Here is a 20333-nt window from a genome sequence, read left to right as displayed (position 1 = left end):
GAAATGTTGGGAAGTGTGCCCCAATGAGAGCAGACTATAATAGGGTAGCACTGTTTTGATGATGATGATGAAGAAGCTGAGACACACAGTGGGCACTCCTTGGCATGTGCCTTCTGTCCATGTGCCTTTTCAGTGAGCAGCTTGCAGATCTCTCAGGACAGTATTTGCCTGTGGGAGGGGTGTGACAGACACACTGAAGCTCACGTTTGGTCTCACAGCCAGCGTAACTGCTGAGCCTGGTCTTGGCAGTCACCCCCTTCTACACCCTACAGCTAACCTGGACCTAGATCTGGAGCCTGAGGATGGTGCCACAGGATAGAATAACCTTGAGGTTTTTCTATCTTGTTCCAAAGGAACAAGTGGGGTAGTTCTGCCAGACTAAGTGAAGCATGCTTGCCTTCTGCTGTTAAGTACTCTTCTGACTTAGCCAGTGGTCTTCAGTCTTTCCAAAGAAATGTTTAGCAGCAATAGCAGAGCTTTGCATCAAGTTGAGGTAAATAAGTAAACCTATTCACTGCACAATGTTTTGTACGTAATTAATCATATCTTTCCCATGCTAGTGAATGACTGGCTCTTACCTATGGAACAGGGGCATGGATAAAGCTTTCATAAATTTGCAGTGAAACACAAAGAACATTGTACAACCCACTTACTAATCTACAGAAGCTCAAGCGGATCAGGCACCCAAATGACACCAAGCCTAATAATGCGACAGAGCACAACTACCAATATAAGTCTAACCTATAAGCAGTTCGAGGCTTTAGAGGTCCATCGCAGAATTTCTGGTGATCTGGATCACACTTTCCTCCCAGATTTTCCATTTCTCCTCCAAGCTTAATGTCAAAGCTTTTATAGTCACTGTCAGGGTTTTCAGCACAGCTACTGGCAAAATAATTTGTCTGGTAGATGCGTATAGAGTTGTTGTGTTTGTACTCCAGGTAGGAAGGTAATGGGTGCTGCTCATCGGGCTTTGGTCCTTCACTACCTACATCAGAAAGTCAGAAGGTTTAGATGCCACAGCCATTAATGTGATGAGGTCTATAGGCTCAAGCTCTTGACAGACATATTCTTATCCAATTTTCTATTTCTTGGAAGCTACCTCATGAAGACAAAGCTACAGTGGTTAGGGTACCTTGTTTCTAGTACCAACTTTTCTATTATTTTTTAGGTAGATTTCCTCACAAGTCCTCAGTGCAACTTTTGCTGAAATAGGAATGCACAGGTCGTATTCTATGTTATGACATTTTTTCCTGTGCCACTGGTGTGAGTTTTTGTGGTCCAGATTCCTGGATCCTACTACCAGTTATTTCAAAAAACAAGTAAAAAACCCACACACTGACAACTCTACTGTATATAGAGAAGAACTACCGTAGGAAATTACAGGGATCCCCTGAATGCAAATTCACAATACTAGAAAAAAGACTCAGATAGGCAAAGCCATGGTAATGAGCAGTCCCTTTCTCAAAGAGCTTTACAGTCTGCCCAAACATGACAAAGCCAACAGTAGAAATACTATCTGATTTTTTTTCCTAAGAGCTCATGGACAGAGAGATTAAGAAACTTCCATGAGGGCAACAAAATATGTCCTGGCATGCCAGTAAATGAAGCCACTTCTAAAAATGAGGTACTAACTGTTGAGACATGTATCTGATTTGTCAGACACATGTCTCAACAATAGGTCAACTGTAGAAAGGGAGGTTTACATGCATGCCACAAAGACAATTTCTGTTCTGTTTTACAGTGCCACATGCTTCCATTTTCTTCAGTCAGCAAACATCACCTGGCAGACCTTAGGCTTCTCAGCATGGCTTAGTGAAACTCTCCAAGAGCTGCCTTTTAGTGGTCCCACCTTACATTTAAACTACCTTTTGAGATCTGTGTACAGCAAGGCAGTTTTTTCCTGTGTTCATCGCCAATGGCAACCAACATAACTTTGGAAATTGTCTGAACATAACCTAGAGTACAGAAGTGTAACCTAGAGTACAGAAGCTAACTACTACCTCTGTCTGAGCACTGTAGTTGCTACAGACTCTCTGAGAATAGGATGGAGTTCTTAAATCCTCAGGCTAGAGAGGAAGTATGGATCCCAAACCTGTATGACACTCAGCCACTAGATGAGGAGAAACCCCTTGGCTGTGCAGTGCTAGGGATGTACTTCCTCATGTAAATTTTATAGGCTATAGAGAGAATAGCATTAAATCATAACACTTACCATCAGCCTCCCTCACAACCACAGTAAAGTACTTCACAGCTCCATTAGTATCACTAAACCAGCTGCAGTTAAAAGAAAAGTTGATGGAGGATTTGGTAATCAGCACATCTTTTTTGTTCACTCGTATGTCTGGAGGTGGCTGAGGAGGACCTGAGTGATTAAATAAATAGAAAATAAATACAAAATAGAGAGAAAGCATTACTTATGTACTTGCTGTGGGCTAGATCTAGTAAGGAAAACGCAATTTGTAATAAATCTCGGTTGCCTGGACCCAAGTCTCTGATTCTATTCTCTTTGCAATCAAGAAAGTGTCTTCACCTCCTACAGCAAAACTGCCAAAAAAATGAAACAAGCCAGCAGTGAATTCACCATAATAAGAGTGACACCTCCTCAGAAGGAATTCCTGCAGAAGCCCACATGGAAATGCATTAAAGTCATGTTAAGTCTATGAAAACAGAAATTGTAGCTGCTAAAAATGACCCAGGTTTAAGCCAAGAATTTGGAGGACACCTAACACACTACAGAAGTTACCTATTTTAAGCATCTGTATTTCTGCTTTATTTTCCAGAGGAACAGCCAGGGTCAGCCAGACACAGTATTCAACTACAGACTATCATTTTCTGGACTGACTGCAGAATTTCTATAGGAAGTGTTCTTTACATGATACAAAACTATACCTTGAACAGTGACACAGCAGAAGTTAACTGGAAAGGGAAGTACACAAAGAAGAAAGTGCAGCAAAAGTGGGGATTTTAAGGATCTACATTCCTGAATCTTTTAAAAATCTGTAGTACTGAAACTATATTACACATACGGGAAACATATAAAAAATGTAAGCAGGTGGCTAAATTTCAAAAGCTTTTAGAATGCCAAAAGAACCAAAAATTCACACATATATATGCTGTTTAACTAAACCCCTTACATCTACAAAGAGCAGCTGCAATTTTTTGTGTTCCTCTGAGGTAGGGTCTCCAGTCTTTACCAGGGTCTGGGAGAGCAGCAGTGTTCAGAACAAATAAATGACAACAAACAAACATAAACTAAGTAAGAATAAACGTGAATCAGCAAACCTTCAAATAGGACCCACTCTCACTTCTTGTGACATGAATTACTAGGTCTTACATCTGGCTTTGTAGGATCCTTTGTGATAGAGGAAGAAGATTAAAAGGCAATTGAGGGGCAAAGGACAAGGTGGGTTGGCAACTGAACTCTAGCTTAGCTCAATAGCTCCCAAAGCAAACATAATTTTTATGATCTAGCATTTCACACAAACATGGCTTTTAATAAGAAGCTACAGAGGCATCCCTGAATATAAGCTTCCCGGCCATCCTCTCATTTTTGAGAAGTTTAGCTCTAGAGCAGTTCAGGCCTCTGCACTGTGCTGTGCCACTGCATGCTGAGGTAGTGCCAAACCTGGGGGAGCTCTAGGGTCAGTGATGGTAGGCTGTTGACTGCAGTGATGCCTGGCAGTGCAGAGGCACCAGCAGATGCTACTGCTATTCTCCATTCAGCAGCCTACGGGTAGAGAAACTGAAGAAGCTGTTTCAAAGCACATGCTATGGAAATCTGGATCCTCCCTCAGGTAAAAGTCCTACAGGTGATTTGGTCAGATAGCACCTAGAAGAGTCTACAGAAGCCCAAAGAGAATGTAGTACTACAATCTAATGTCCTTACTGATGGATATTTGTGCTGAGGATGGCTACCATCTATGAGGGGAAACAGCCAGACACAGAAAGTCAAGCAGCCACCATGAAGACAACTGAAGGCATGTGATGATGAGGACAGGATATTTGTTTATGTTTCTCAGGCTATATTTCATGAATGAGCCAAATAGTTGGGTCTGGCAATGTAATGAGAGGCAATATAGTCAAAATCCTGCATTGTCTGTCACAACAGGGACCAAAGGATGGGTTCAATCTACTTTGGCCACCACTCTATACATTGGCAATTGGGGAGCTCAGAACTCCTTTTACTGTCTAACCAACAGGAGCAATTGATTATTGCTGCTTGAGGCCTCTCTTCAGGGCAACTCTGAATTCTACTTACGATCGATCATTGTGATGGTGCTGTCTTCAACCACTTCACTCGTCATGTCTGCAGAATGCACCTTGATGGACACCAGGTATCGCTTGTGGGGAACAAGGGTCATGATATTAAGTAGAGATTTGTCTTTTTCTATCCTTTTAGAAAATTCCACTTCACGAGTGTCCATTTTTTTGCACTCGACGCTATACCCATCAAAGTCAGAATCGGGAGGAGTCCAGGAGCACGCGATGGCAGTAGAGGTTTGGGGCCGACAGTGAAGGCTTTGGATCTTGTCTGGTTCTAGAGAAATGTTGGGAAGTTGAAGCTCAGTAGGAAAAGGGATAGGTGTCATACACTCTCTGCTCACACTACAGCTCCTAGATTCTGCATCAACCATCAGATCAGAGCAGGAGGCTGGGAGTCAGAATTCCCAGCAAATCTTTGCTGCCTGATTATTATGCAAGGCTGTCTAACTCATTTTAGTCATCTGAAACCAGATCTAGTGACATCTACCCCATCAGCTTTGTGAAACTCCAGTAATTAATTGTGAAAACAAGGAAAAAACTCCTATTCGTTCAAGTCTTAACATGAACAGCAATACCACAAAGCAATGGATTTCTAGAAAGCTGTTACAACTTATTTGGAAGCTCCATGTGGTCACCAGTATCAGTCAATACTGATACTGTCATCTCATGACTGATCTTGTCTCCTGGGCAGCATGTGATGTGTCCATGTAACTAAAACATACCACAGAAATATGCTTCATCCATGTAATATGGAAGCACCATTTGTATCATGACATGTAACAAAGACAGGGTTTCACTTTCAGATGGCAAGCATCTACGTTTAAGTGATTAAATACAGGGGAAATTTTAGTTATTATGCCGAATTAAAGAGCTATATAGCTCACTAAACATAGATGTCAATTTAGAGCTGAATCCCACCCCAAATTACATGAGGATTTGCCACTACTAAGTTATTTTTACAATTTCACGTTACTTTTTCAAATCAGCCTGTTACTGATGTTGCTAGAGACAGCTAGAGATGAAACAGATTCACAGACATGGACAGAAACACAGAGCAGTGGAATACTGATTCCAGTTTCAAATCTAGTAAAGCACAGTTTCTTTCATCCTTCCTGTGTTATCATTCAGAAACATTACAATTATTTCAATATATTACCATCAGAGAAGTTTGGATATTTAGCTTTATTTTACCTCTGAAACTGATTGATTTAGGCTCTGCAACCAAACAGCTTGACCCTGGATGTGAAGGTTGTAAATGTCTATTTTCAGTCTTTAAACAGCTGACCTTGCACACAGCAAAGGTTTAGAATCTAGCTGAATTCATCACTGTCACTCATGAATTTATTAATGGCAATTAGTGATTGCATAAAGAACTGGTAATATTTTACAGTTTTGCATCTTCTTCAGTTGAGTGTTAGGGTGCAACGGAAACTTTTACTTACTTGTTCTCACACTTGCAGATTGTGACCGACTGTATGTCTTCCAGCTGTTGCCACTGACGGTTCTGACACTGAACTCATAGAGTCTTCCAGGTCGCAGGCCATAGATGATGCGTACTTTAGATTTGCTGCTGCTGTAGGGGTTGAATACTGTGAGGGGATCCTTTGGAAGCCACTGCAACTCAAAATCATCATAGTCTGTCCAGTCTGGAGGACCCAGCCAAGTGATTGATAAAGAAGTGTTTGCAACATCAGTAAATGACACAGTGTTAGGAGGGCTGGGTGCTATGCAGAAAGGGGGGGAAAATGAGAGAAGAACAAGAGATTCTTAACAAATTTTTACACAAGACAAATAAGATGAAACACGCATTATTTTGTTCATGCATCACAAAGTAGTTTGTATTATCTTGTATACACAGAAAGTTACTGCACCTGTGCTGATGATGGTGACTCTTGCAGTCATAACATATTCCTGAGGCTTTAAAAGGAAATCAGTGCATGTTTCTTTCACATTCCATTGGTTTAATGCACTTAAGGTTATCCTTCACCTTAATACCTTCAGTGACTCTTACAATACATCCTCCCTCAGAAATAAGTCTGTTGCATAATTGTGAACTCATGAATTCAAACAGATGGGACTAAAAAAACTCCCATACCTGTTCTTCCTTCAGCATTTGCTGTGTTGGTCAGGTCACCACTGTGAGTTACCACAACCAAAGTGTACTTTCTTCCAGGAACAAGTCCCTGGAAATGCCACTCTTCCAGGTCTTTCCTTTGCTCGGTTTCTTTCTGTGTCCCATTTGGGTTGTAAAGATTCAGCTCATAGAAGTCAACATCTCCTGCTGCTGGACCCCAAGTGAACCACAGACTATCCGTCATGTTTCGGTTGGATGCCTTGAGACCAGCAACTGGGGCAGGTACTGAAAAAAGGAGGAATTAATATTACTTTAACTAGAACATCCTTTGGGTGAGAAGAAGCAAAAAGGTCAAGCAGACCTTACACTTGTCCTGTAATGATAGTCATGTTATAAACTAGACAGCCACCGCAGCTGGCTAAAAAGCAGGAAGCACATCTCAGTAGCTTCCTTTCTTATTTTGAACTGCCACTGTTACCAAGAGGTTGCAGTGTTTATAATGGGAAGCTTTGCAAGCATTAAGCAGCGTTTTCCTAGTCAGTGTTTGGAAACACCCATTTCTGAGGTAGGTGAAGAAAAGTGCACCACTGTGCAGACATAGTCTTACAGACAGGTTACTGTATGGTGCCTCAGGGGAATAAAGAAAGGTTTCACAGAATGTCAGAGCTGCTAGAGCTGCTTAGAAAACTCTGCTTCCCACATATGGCTGAACAAACACAGAAATACAGCGAGAGCTTCCCATGGGAAACAAGTTTAATTTACTGGTAGATTGTCTGCCCCATTAACCCTACTTGCTTTGCCTTTTTGCCTTTTCCACACATAGGCCAATATTGCTTTTAGGAGGGGAGACAGCCATTTTCCAGCTTAAGGAGCATACATTGGGATGTCTCTCTTCTGACATGAGCTCCCGGGAACTGTTGTAGAGTTCATTTGTCCTGTTGTAACTACATCATTCAGAATTTACCTTTTTATATATTTAATGCTTTTTACATATTAGAGTCAATTTTGATACTTCTAATAGTTGCTCTAATCTAGTATGAGCATCAGACTCAGACAAGGTCAGTGGTGTCCCCCATGAGCACCACACTAGAGACAGATGGTTTTCTTAGATGTTCTTGCCTGTTCTTCCATAGACAGATGACTCGTTAGTGAGGTCTCCACTGTGCGTAACAATCACCATTCGGTACATCCTGCCTTGACGCAGGTTCTGGAATGAACACTGCTGGAGATGCTGCTCTCCTGAGATCCTGTCATGAAGGGACTTGTCTGGATTGTATAGGAAGATGTCATATGAATCAAGCTCCCCTTGTGAGGTGGTCCAGCTGAAGGACAGTCGGTCAGTGGTGTTCTCTGTGACTTTCAGATTTGTAACAGCTGCTGGAACTGAAAAGAAGGATAAATGTAAAAGTAAATATCAGAGTCTAGGCACTAAGCTGAAACTTTAATAAACTCAGGGCTGTAACACATTTCAATTAAGCCTCAAGTAGCTAAGTAGTGTCAACAGCAACCGTCAGAAACAAGGGGAAAGCATTTATGAGATGCCACTGAGTCTCTCCAATACAATATTTTTATTTCCCAGAAGGCGTGACTAGACTGTGCTCACACAAACAGTCCATTAGTTTCTACAAGAAGCTTTAAAGACTACAAGCAAGATGTGGCCTTGAGTTTAGAAGGGTATATTCACTTCAAATCCTGCAATAAGAGCCTTGAGACTGTGGATTAAAAACTTAATGACAATAAAGCATTCAGGTATTTCCACAAAAGACAGACCGAGGGAAGCATCCAACATTTTAGTTTAATATCCTTATTACGAACCATGGTCACATTATGATAATAAATCTCAGATTCACATACAAAGCATGTATCAGGAAAAATGATGCATAAACATCCTGAGTCCGTACCTTGCTAGAATCTTTTCAGAATCAAGATATACAGATGGTTCATGTATTTAATGATATATGACTGAGGGAAGTATAAATAAACCAAGATGTTCTAATTACCTGTTCGGCCAACAGTTTCTGCACGCTTACTGAAGAGCCCACCACTGACTGTCAAAACTTGTATTTTATACTTCTTGCCAGGCAGTAAATCTTCAAATTTGTGCTGTTTGGCAGTAGCTGGCTCTGATTTGTTACTCAGGAGGATTCCTTGCTCGTTCAAGAGCAGAATGTCATATCTTTCGGCTACACCAGGGGCTTTCTGCCAAGTTACTAACAAGGAATGACTGCTGTAAGCATGATGGGCTAATAATTCCTGGACAGAGGCTGGAACTGGAAGTGACAATTAAAGGCAGGACATTACCAGGTGAGATACAGACCACTCAACACACAGATGTGAATAAAGTAACTAACAGAACATAACTTTATGTATTTTCAGGTTCACTTGTGGGAAATGTCTGTGCATATGTTTATGCAAACAAATAACTCCTAGACATAAATACAAACAGATGAAGTTATGGAGCATCAGGGATGTCTGAGCTGGGAATCGAGAAGCAACAGATGTATATAGACTATCATGAAAAGATGGAGAAGGAGAGTGGAATGAACTGACTGAAACAGTTAAGAAAGGAATATGAAAAATAAAGGAGTCGTAAATTGGTGGAAAATAGGAGCCCAGAATCGAAAATGTTAGCCAGCAGCTGCTGCACAAAAATCAAGGCCACCGATAACAAATGCAGGTGCTAAAGAAAGAGGATAGATTAAAAGCAAGCTATTGCATTGCTCTGTATGTTGTGACACCCAGGATACTGGGGCATTATATTGTCTAACAAGCCTTGACCATGCAATAGGCTCTGTTAGAACACAATACTTGACTACATGGAGTAGATGCATGTGTCAGATGGGTACAGGCATAGGAAATGAGAGGGATGGAACTGCATTCATCCTATGAAGGAAGACACTAGGCTGGACTAGAATTCCATGCACATTCACCCATGTAAAGCTACTGACATGACACATCTCATTGGTATTAACAGACCTGTGCCTACATCATGACTCATGCTCTTTGAGATAAAAGCTTTCCATGAGTCTGAATGTCCCCATGCCCTATGGTACATTCATAAACATTATTAAACAAGGGTCAGTCTCTGGGAAGACATAATGCAACTTTCTCGTTGTCTCAAGAGAAACATACTTGTTCTCCCAAAAGCTGCTAAGCTGTTGTGCAAGGTGCCACTGTTGGATTGCACCACCACCCGGTACTGCTCCCCAGCTTCCAACTTGTGAAACATGTGCTCAGAGACGTGTTTGGAGACACTCTGGGAATCAAGCTGATGGTTTTGCTGAAATATAGTCACTGTGTAGGAATCAACATCTCCACCTCCAGGGGTCCAGCTCACTTTCAGGCTGTTTGTCATGCCATTAGGTGACACATGAATATTTCTGACCTTGCTTGGAACTGGAAAAAAACAGGGGAAAAAAAGGCACCTGCTCACAAATTTCCTGTTTGACTCAAGCTTCCTAATTTCTACCTACTTTATGGCCACAGAAAAAATGATTCAAAAGAGAAAGATCATTTACAGGTACAAGTAATTTCATTCATGGGTAAACACAAGTAAAATTGTAAATATTTGTGTGGGATTATGCCATTTTAGAAAAGCAATTCTATGTGTAACCTCCCTCTTCTCCACATGATGCTTTAAAAACACCTCAAAAAATCAAAGCTCTTTAGGTACCCTCAGCTAGTTAGCCATTTTGACATTATTATCTTGATTGCTCTCTTCAGGTAAGTAAACAGAGGTGTAAAATGGGTAAGTGATTTAGCTAGAGACACTAAGCAAACAACTGGCATGCCTGGGGATAACAGAAACCGAAACACTGACATCTCAATACGATTCTCATGCAACAAATCAGATTCTCTGCCAACAATCAAATATTGGTAAATGTGACATTTGTTTACTAAGCACAGGTCAAGCTGGCTGTAGTACTACTGTGATTTTCAATGAGACCTGCTGTCTCTGAGCCAGCATTACAGGAGCTTAAATAAAACCATGGCTCACCCTCGATTTTCAGTGCTTCATTCTAGAGAAGCCTCAACACATTTTAAATACCACATTATTTCTTACTTGTCAGGCCTTCTATGAAAGTAGCACGTTGTGCATCTCCACTGATGGTCAAGACAAGAATTTTGTATAGACGTCCTGGAGTCAGAGCTGTGAACCAATACTCCTCAATGGTGTTCACAAGGAAAATGGGTGGGAAGATCTTCATATCATTGAAGAGGAGTTGAATCTCATATTTATCAACATCCCCCTCAGCCTTTGACCAAGTTACCTGCAGATCTTCTGTGCTCCTGTTATTAAGAGTCAGTTCCTTCACTGACTCTGGCACTGAAGAGGTGAGAAGAAAGATAGGAAACTTCTCAGTACTTACTAACAGATCACAGCAAAAAGCTAACAGCCATGCTTCTGCGCTACAGTTTTTCATTCAGTTCCCTAGGAAAGCAGCAGATTGCAGATGGTCTGCACCCCATCTAACATTGGAAGGTCCCGTTTCAGGACAGAAGTCCACAATCTATCAGCATAAAAATAATAAATAAATAATACTGGAGCCTGCAGGGAGCTGACCTAGCCAACAAAAACTGAGTAAGGTCTGTATGTGCAACAAATACAGTGCAAAGAGGCCTGAGCTAGTGCCAAGGCAAGGCAGCCCACCTGTGTGATGCAGCACCACAATGCACTTTCCAGCTTGCACCAGACACAGGTGAGTTGCTTTTGCCCAGTGCTACATCTGTGTAAAAAACTGAGTTTCTCAGCATGGCTCCTTAACTCACATACAGTGCCAGGTGAAGACAGGCAGATTGCATGCAGATCCCTGCTGGCTCCCAACTAGCCACCTTACCACTCCTGCCCCATGCTCTCCAATTCCAGTTCTTGGAGTGGTTTGAATAGAGTGAGGTCTAGTCTATCTTCTTCCTTATATATTTCCATGACCAGAAAAAACTCTTTTGTACATTCTGGCATAATTTATTTATAAATACTAAACTCATGTGGAAAACAGTACAACTGTTTTTTGGCTTTCTGTGTTTCAAGATTTGCTTTCCAATTTAACAGCACAGGTCTCTTCTTTCACTTTTTGTTTGTAACTTAAACACTGCTTTCTGTATTTGGAACAATACACAGTCAAAGAGTTATAGTCAACATTCTATGTTAAAATCATATGGGATTTTTGTTCCTGGGTATGGTAAATAAAAAAAAATAACCCTGGAGTGTCTCGGAATGTTTCCAGGGTGCTTACTTACTTGTTCTGCCATAGACCCTTTCACTAGTTTCATATTTCCCACTCCTTGTGCTGACTGTGACACTGTACTGCCTCCCTGGGACCAGATTAGTGAACACACATTCATTTTCATCCTTTGGGACACTTTTTGTTTGGATGAAATCATTGTTGTTCCTGATGATCACTTCATAATTATCAAAATATCCAGATGCATGTAACCAGGATACCTTCAAGTAGTCACTTCTGGCTGAATTGCTGACAGTAAGGCCCTGAACACTTGAAGGGACTGAAAGAAAAAAACACATAAAGATTCAGAAGGCAATAATTTCCTGCAGTAACAGGAGCTGTGATAGAGAACTATATTTGTGGTAGTTACCAGAGTTTTGTGAGGAAATTGCAAAAAGACAACAATATGGATTTAAGCAATTAAATAGTAACTGCAGTTTCCAGGCTGCTTTACATCTTATGACAGTACAATGGTTTGCCTTTCCAATTTTTGGTCTTACGGAACTTGCTCCGTTTTTGTTAGAGTTGTGAGTTCCACAGCAAACACTGATCCAGAATTTGGTTCTTGTCCTTTCATGGCTGTTCCTTGGATTTTCACTTAGATCATGAGAAGACTAAAATTGCACTAACTTGATACTCTTTGTTATTTTAACAATATTACAGTCTTTCTTTTAGTTTACTGGTTTACGAAGTGTAAAGTCTCAGTTTTTACAATTTTTGAGAAAGTTTTAAAAGGTTCTCCATCATTATTTCCATCCTTTTCTGAGATTTCTCTATTCCTGTTATAATATCCTTGAAAATTGCATGACCAAAACCACAGACGTGTCTATGTCTTACCAAAACCAACTGACATGGGTGTTACTCATTATTGTGACACCCCACTAACATTTTACTAATTATCCTATCCTATTCTGTTCTTTCAGTGCCTGAGTAACTTTCTGAGGAGATGATCTGCAGGATATACATGAAGGGCCAGGGAGAGGCATTAAGGGCAGGACAACACATTTGAGCCAAAATGGATACATTATTTCTGCTCACTCATAAGGACTGACATGACTTTTATCCATGCTAAAGTATTTTTGCATGACATAAAGCAGCAACAGGGGCATAAGAATAAAACTAAGTCTATAAAGCTCTACTTTTATAGTTTGACCCTCCAACCCCTACTCATCCATCCCAGTTTGGTCAGATATTGATAAATCATTGGTAATGGCTATACAAAACAGTTACAGTGACTGTACCTGCTCAGAGCCTCTCTTTACCTGTTCGTTCCTGGCTGAGGGAATAGTTTTCATACTTTCCACTCTTTGTGGTTATCATCACATTGTAAAGCGTCCCAGGAGAAAGGCTGCTGAAGGAGCACTCACTGAATGATTTGGAAATGGTGAGAGCCTGAACAATCTTGTCATCATGAGAGAGTGTTACCAAGTAACTGTCTACATCTCCAGAAGCTGGCAGCCAAGAAACACTGAGGTAGTCACTGCGACCGGAGTTATTTACTGTTACTCCAGTCACGCTGGAAGGAACTGTGAAACAAAGAGGGAAAAACAAAAAAAAGCTTTAACTAGGCAATTCTTACCACTGTGAGAATCCCTGAAATGCCATCCCCTGCAAAATAAGTGGTCTGGGACCCTGAGAAGTTCTGCACTGACTCCCTCTCAGCAACATTCATCTGCTTTCTTAAATAGAGTGAAGGAAATTGTCTTTGGTGGCCCGATCCCAGCACTTCTAAAATCCCAGAAGTTGAGTTATCCTCTCAAACTGCCATTCCTCAGTAACAGCAATAAGTGGTGAGGCTGGTGAGATGCTGAGGCCCGTAGCCGAATGTTTCATTTCCAGTGGGTTCTCTGACGCCTAGTGGACAAAACATGAATGCCACTTGTTTTTCAAGCCAGCAAGGCAAGCTCAAAGGCTCCGCATTGCCAGAACTATCACCACTCAGGTACAAACCTCTCAGTTATAACAGGGACAGAGCTTAGACATAATGAACTTTCACATTTTCACTGGACTCTGCTGCACTGAACTGACTTACCTCAGCAGAGGGGCTGGCCAACAGCTGTCAGCGTCAAATCCCCCCCAGATTTTACAAAATAAACTTACCTACTTTAAGCCTTTTAGTATTATTCTTCAATTCTTTTTCAGGGTTGTTTTTGTCTTTTCACCTGAAAATAGTTGTTTTCAAGGAGAACATTGCAGAAAACTGCAGAATGCCCGGCCTTTGCCAAATTCACATAAAGGGTGAAATTGCAGTGTTGCCAAATTTTTCCTCTAAATATCCAAAGAACTGGGTATTACATTTCACAACTCTTTAAACTTAAAGAATTTGATGCAACAGTACATCTTGTTCTATGAAACACAGAAGGACCTCATAATAAGTAATTAGCCCTGGTGGACATTCTTTGATGTTGGATTAAAGAAAAAGAATGGGCTGTGACAAACTGAAACACATATACATCCCACCACCTTTAGGCTGGTTCTTGGCACACGTAAGTAAGGAGCAATCATCCTACACCACCACATGGAACAATGGAACAACAAAGTCCCTTCCAAGGAGTGATTCGCCCAGCACAGTTGTTCATTACTCTCAGGGCATACTTCTGTCTTTGTTACAGAGTGATCCTGCTGTACAGAGCTCCCACTGTAGTTAGAGCAGTTAGCTCTCTAAAGCTATATTTACACAAATCTGGACAGACAGTGTGCACATATGGACCTATATGGATGAAACTCCTGTTTTTCTGAATACTCAGTGCAGTGGCTTAATCACAAGACCATTCTCTTAGGTAAATTTAGCTTTGGAGAACTAACAAAAAGCATGCTGGAGTGTTTTCTTTTTTACCTGTCCTTTCCTCTGCAATTGTTTGCCTTGAAGATATCCCTCCACTGACAGTGGTGACAACAACTGAATAAAGACCTCCAGGTTTCAGAGGATAGAAGTGGTATCTGTTGGTTTCACTGGGAACAGTTTCATTTTTAATGACAACATTCTCGTGAATCAGTAGCACTTGGTATGAGTCTACATCTCCCAGTGCTCTTGTCCAGTTGGTGAACAAGCTGTTGGTTGATCCCTGACTTGCCACAGTCAGACCCGTCACTTGGGCTGGCACTGAAAAGAAAATTGTCATAATGTTACTGAGGAGAAACAAAATTTAAAAGAATCCCCCAAAGAACAGAAGTTTAGTCACACTGAGGAAGTGCATCAAAAGAACATTCCAATTTGCAGCCAGACTCAACAGGACTAAAAATACTTCAACTGTGGACTGCTTCCTGTCTGTTGGGATGTGGTCTATGGGAAACTAACTAAGACACAGAAAGGTCTTTCAGCCTTTAGCACAGCTTTTCTCAGTCAGATGAAAATGATTCAAGATCAGGGAACTGGAAGAGATGGCATTTTATAAATACCATTAAATAAAAGCCATCAGTTTAGGAAATCACTAAGGGTTTTTTGGTGACTACTTCAAATATAGTCTGTGTCTTTCATTTTCCCTTTTCTCTCCCATTCCCAATCTTTCATTTCTAATAAATGGCAAACTTGTTTGAAGAATACCTCAGGCACAGTCATCTATACTGTGTCAGACCCTTTAATTTTGGGGATAACTGAGATGGATGGTTATGGTTTAACTTACGTCAGAAGATCTGCAGGATACCAACTTTTATAGCATCAAAAGATGAATTGTTAAACAAACATAACATTTATCGAAGCATAAGCTCATGAACTTAGCCAGACCAAAAAGGATAAAGAAATAACAAAGGAATGGAATACGTAGCACAAATTTTACCCCAGATCCTCTTTCTTTATTTAATTTGACAATATTTGGTTATAGCAAGGAAATACAATTACTTCTAGGGATTTTTGTCTACATGACCAAGCACAAATGAAATAAAGACTCTAACTAATCACTAATGTGATTGCACTCTTCTGCTCTTGTTTTATATCAACCTTTTTGCACACATAGTACTGGTTTAGTAATCATTGACAAAAGCTAGAAAATTAGGCACATGGCTGAAGAAAATGTAAATCAAAAATCCTTCCTGTTTCATAATGCTCTCATAACATAGTTAGCTCCAACAAGACACTGAAGTGCCACATTTCTGTGCTAAATGCTCTTTTAGTGATACTGCAGGTTTCACTGGAAGCTGACCAATCTGGGATGCAAGTAAGACCTATTTCTGTCATATTTACAGCAATATTCTTCAAGCCTAGTAAGCTGTTCTGCTGCAATGAAGATTCAGAGGTTTAGAATGCTCATTAAAACCTATGTTCAAGTTAATTGATGTTTATTCTTTACAACGCACTTTGAATGTAATGTTGACACACTATCAGTGCCTGATGTGTTTTCAAGCATTGACTCATAGCAGTGAAGTGGGACCTTTATGCCCAAATAGGTCCCCTAAAGGGGCATAAGTCAGATGGAAGTGAAATGCCGGCTATCTAATAACATAGCAGAGAAATGAAAATGTAAGCTAAACTTCTCAGGCCTTGGAAGGAGTTAAAAAATTTAAGTAAGGACCACCATCAACCCTAGGCATGCTTAGATTCAGACGCAAGCAGCTTGTTTCTCCCTGTGCTGTGCAAGGCCAGAGCTACATTTTAAAACTTTGCCTGCACTGGAGAATGCTTAAGCCAATGCTTAAGCAGAGTAAAGTAACCCATATGGTTTAAAACTTGCACATGTGCACAAAATTATCACCCTGCAGGGGGTGAGAATGGGACCTTCCTTGTGACGCAGTCATCATCCTCAGTAACAAATACATATTCTGGAATCAGAAGAGCGAAAAGATTCAAAGTACATCTTCAAGGTAACATATGTTTTATGTCTGTCAGCCTTGGAATGTTCCCCCTAAAGTAACATTTTCCAGTGTGGTGATGTTTCGCTTTTTCTCGGATGATGAATGCTTTGTATCAAGGAAGTGACTCTCCTGAAAATACACAGTGAAAATTGTTCTTCTTGTATGGAATCTTGTGCTAATGTAGATTGATTAGAAGTGACATAATATTTCAGAAAGCTGTTTTGCCAGGAATTACACATCTATTTCCCAAAAATCTTAAATAAATACAGCAAGATAACTGACAGTCAGAAATGAGAGACTCAGAAATGTAACTTTTTTTACTGAAGAAACAAACATAAGATCAAGACTTTTGAGATTTAGACATTGAGTTAACTCAGTTCACTACAAAGCAAAAAAAACTGTTAGTGGTTAAGAGAAGTAAAGATTAAAACAGTTGACAAGATGATACCTGTTCTTCCTTCCACTGAAGTCCAGTTGCTTAAAGTCCCACTAATGGTAGTGATGGTAGCTGTATATTTCCTTCCAGGTACCAAGTCAGTGAAAGTGAACTCCTTAGCTTCTTTTGCAAGTCCTTTTTTTACAATAGTAAGATCATTGTCTCCCAGGGAAACCACATAGCTGTCCCATTCTGCAACAGGGGTCATCCACATGACGCTAAGTGAAGATTCATTAGCATGCTTCACACGGAGCTGGAGAACAGGCTCTGGAGCTGGAAAAGCACACAAATATCGCAACGAGAACAGGACTGTGTAGTGAGCACGCATGCCCTATCTCAAGCTGCTGTAAGAAATTTGTTCTGTAAGACAGAAATGTGACAGTAATAGAGTATCTGCAATCAAGAGGAGATTCTCTACCTTTCTCTAGGAAGTGATTCTTATAAATCTGGTATTTGTGCCCCTCTTCCAGTGAAGGACTGTCAGCAGCAGACTTCAGCAATGCACTACGGCTGTAATGCTTAGGTTTAAACTTACATCAGGATATATATTTTAGTGCAAATGGAAATGCAGGGAAGTCAGCAAACTTCCTTTTTGAACTCTGGGTGCTGAACAAGGATGTAAGACATTTGTACCAGAAGTCAGATCTACACCTATTTAGTTCTAACAAACTAGGTTGCAAATTATAGGGTCAGAGTGACATTGATTTTGCACTGGTTTACACCTCAGTCAAGTTGGGAGACACTTGAAACTTACAGTGGCATAAAAGAAATAATTCGATCAGTGAATTTCTGTGTGTTCGTGTGTGTGTGTGCCTGCATACACTGCAGGCATCTCATCTATCACCTAACGTAGTCCTGATCTGATTTTGTCCCTGTCACATTGAAATACAACTCAGTTTCCAAAACTGTGGGTTAATCTAAGAGAAAACTGTGTCACAACAGGGCTTAATACCTATGCTTCATAACAGACACATTATGCACCTCACTGTGGGTCAAACACAGTCATAATACAGCCACTGCCGGATATTATTTAATGGACCTTGTTCTAAACATAGGATCACTTAGATTGGAAAAGATCTCTAAAATCATTGGGTCCAACTATTAATCACTTAGTGGAGTCAATTAAAAGTAACATCATAAACTTAAATTACTTGCAACATATGTCAAAATAAGGAAGATGAGAATGTATCTTGCTCTGATCAAGTTTGCTAGAAGTCAGAGAAAGCTTCAGTTTTGTAGCTTCTGCTGGTCTTGCTGTTGTGCAAAATAAAACAAAATTAAGTCCTCAGGGAATGACAGGTAAGGGTACAGTAGAAAAGGTAGGCCCCAGGAAGGGTGAGGATAAAGTAGGATGGCCCTGTCCTACCTCACATTCTTCACTAAGATGAGGGTTAGACTTGAGCCTTGCCTGTTATTCCTACTCCGTCTTCCTTTCCTCTGAATTGTACTTATTCTGTATTCACTGAGCAGAAATTCTAACAACTATATAGGAATTATTTTATAAATTTGAAGCAAATCAGATGTTGCTTTGATTAACACACTGCAAAAGAATTCCACTCACATCCATGCAGTATATATGGATTTCATTTGGAAACACAGACTTGAACAGACGAACCCATTTTCTTTATGGAATGCAAGAACAAGAACTGGGATGTTACAGAACAGCCATACTAACATACACTTTAGCCAGCTTTGGTTAACACAGTTAATATTCTTTACACAGACCAGCAAGGAAACACACTGATGAACAATACAGGAAGGCCTACATTGCTTTCTTTAAGACCTTTATAGGGTGCCCTACAATCAGCTACAAAATATAGCAGTGAAATGAACACGTAATGTAACACCTCAGACATGACAGAATCATGATACAGTTCCCCAAACTTTCACTAACAAAACATTTACTACAAAAGTAATCCCGAAAATTTTCACAGAACTGCTAAAAATATTTCTGTGGTTTACAAGGGAGCTCCTTTTTATCGTATTAATAGCGAAATCAATTTGTGGATTCCCAAGTACTCTTTCATTGTTCACAGAGCCCAGCTGAACACTCTGCACTCTTACAGTGCTTGGATGAGCATGCTGACCTGTTCTCCCCATGCAACTTGTCTTGCTCTGCAAATTGCCACTCTCCACAATGACTTCCACGCCATACTCCCTCCCTGGGATGAGGCCCACATCATGGATGAGGTACTCGGTGGTGTCCTTCTCGAGGGTGGTGTTGAGCACCAGGGCTGAGCGGTTCCACAGGAGCAGGTGGTACCTCTCCCAGTCTCCTGCGGGGGGCACCCAGGTCACTCGCAGAGACCGTGGCCAGCCGCTAGCACCTGCCTGCAGCTCCGAAACTTTCTGTGGAACTGGAGAAACAGAGAGCGAAAAAGCAATTCTGATGAGACATAACTGTACTGGCAAAACCTGTCTCACAGCATAACTATTGTACAAGTGCTTGGACCAGCTAGAGCAATGTGAGTTACCTTGTTGCAAAGGTTGGCTTTCATTTTAAAGACAAGTTTTACTCTTCCCCACACAAACCACTCACTTTTCCCCTGCTGGTTTCTGACATCAGAAATGGGGAACCCCTCTTAGGGCTGGCAAAATCTCCTGTACGCTTCTTGGATGCATTTTGCAGTTTTCAGTCAGGTTCCCTGCTGTTTCCTGCACTCAAGTTCACTTAGAAACTGCCAATCCATTTTTCACTGCTAAGGCTGTAAACTTCAATCTCTATCAGCCAAATACTGGTATCAGCAGCAGAAAAGCAAAGTCTAATGACTTCTCCCACAAAGACTGCTTCTTCCACCTTGTATGCCCTAATTCCTCCCAGCTGTATAAGGCACTGAGGTTAAGACAGAGGTCCATTAAAGCATCCACTCCATCCTGTCCTGTACTCCAAGGGTCCTGAATTTACATGCTTAACCTTCTCACCCTACACTCCTGCAGGTCACATTGGACCACTGAAGCTTTTCTGATTTTCATGGAATAATTAAATATTAGCCAGACCAAGCAGAGACTAGAAGACAAATGCAGACCCTTAGGACAGGATACCTGTAGCTTAGTTTTAAGATACTCAGAGATGAGCATTGGAGCCCTGAGACCACTTGCAAGTATTAACTGTAAACTACAAGGGTAGAATCATGTTCTCATGTTTTATCTAGCTTAGTTAATATTTAATTGTTCAGTATCTAGCACAGAATTAAAACCTCTCTACCAGCATCACAAAATACTCACCAGTTTCACTTCCCATGGGCATAGCAGGATATCAAACCTACAACTCCCATATGCCAGTGAATATGGGAAATGTGTTTCAATTTCTGAGTGAGTGGATATAAGCACACAGTGTATTGTTAGGAAGCATAACTGAACTTACATCATAACAGATAAAGTTCAGCCTTGTCAGGCTGGCTGGACATCATTACACCTGTAGGGCATAAAGTTTCAGTCTCTGAGATGTCCATATTTCTTACCACAACATTCCTTGGCAGGTTCTGCTGCTGTAAGCACCCTCTCAATACACAGCAATGTGTATTATGTCCTTGAACACCTGTCTCTCTCT

The 20333-nt window shown here is 40.8% G+C and overlaps 1 protein-coding gene across 5 annotated transcripts in view; it reads right to left on the bottom strand.

The window, feature by feature from the left end:
* Positions 1 to 20333, bottom strand: part of PTPRB (protein tyrosine phosphatase receptor type B) — a 63580-nt gene that overhangs the window by 16776 nt on the left and 26471 nt on the right. For all 5 annotated transcript variants that reach the window (XR_006014376.1, XM_042017773.1, XM_042017772.1 and 2 more), the window contains 14 exons: positions 18871 to 19140; positions 16796 to 17056; positions 14396 to 14662; positions 12822 to 13085; positions 11576 to 11839; positions 10401 to 10664; positions 9470 to 9733; positions 8338 to 8607; positions 7457 to 7720; positions 6359 to 6622; positions 5706 to 5987; positions 4259 to 4537; positions 2213 to 2362; positions 742 to 985 (listed from right to left, as the gene is read on the bottom strand). Coding sequence is in view for 4 of the 5 variants with exons in the window: in XM_042017773.1 (XP_041873707.1) it covers positions 742 to 985; positions 2213 to 2362; positions 4259 to 4537; positions 5706 to 5987; positions 6359 to 6622; positions 7457 to 7720; positions 8338 to 8607; positions 9470 to 9733; positions 10401 to 10664; positions 11576 to 11839; positions 12822 to 13085; positions 14396 to 14662; positions 16796 to 17056; positions 18871 to 19140 (3607 nt within the window). In the remaining variant the exon portion in view is untranslated. The remainder of the gene's footprint in view (positions 1 to 741; positions 986 to 2212; positions 2363 to 4258; positions 4538 to 5705; positions 5988 to 6358; positions 6623 to 7456; positions 7721 to 8337; positions 8608 to 9469; positions 9734 to 10400; positions 10665 to 11575; positions 11840 to 12821; positions 13086 to 14395; positions 14663 to 16795; positions 17057 to 18870; positions 19141 to 20333) is intronic.

The sequence above is a fragment of the Corvus kubaryi genome, unplaced genomic scaffold (assembly GCF_017639235.1).
Source record: "Corvus kubaryi isolate FWS band 111438036 unplaced genomic scaffold, C.kubaryi_AGA036_p1.0 137, whole genome shotgun sequence".
Lineage (NCBI taxonomy): Eukaryota > Metazoa > Chordata > Aves > Passeriformes > Corvidae > Corvus > Corvus kubaryi.
Note: the sequence above shows the minus strand (reverse complement) of the source record. Positions and strands in the feature narration are given on the sequence as shown.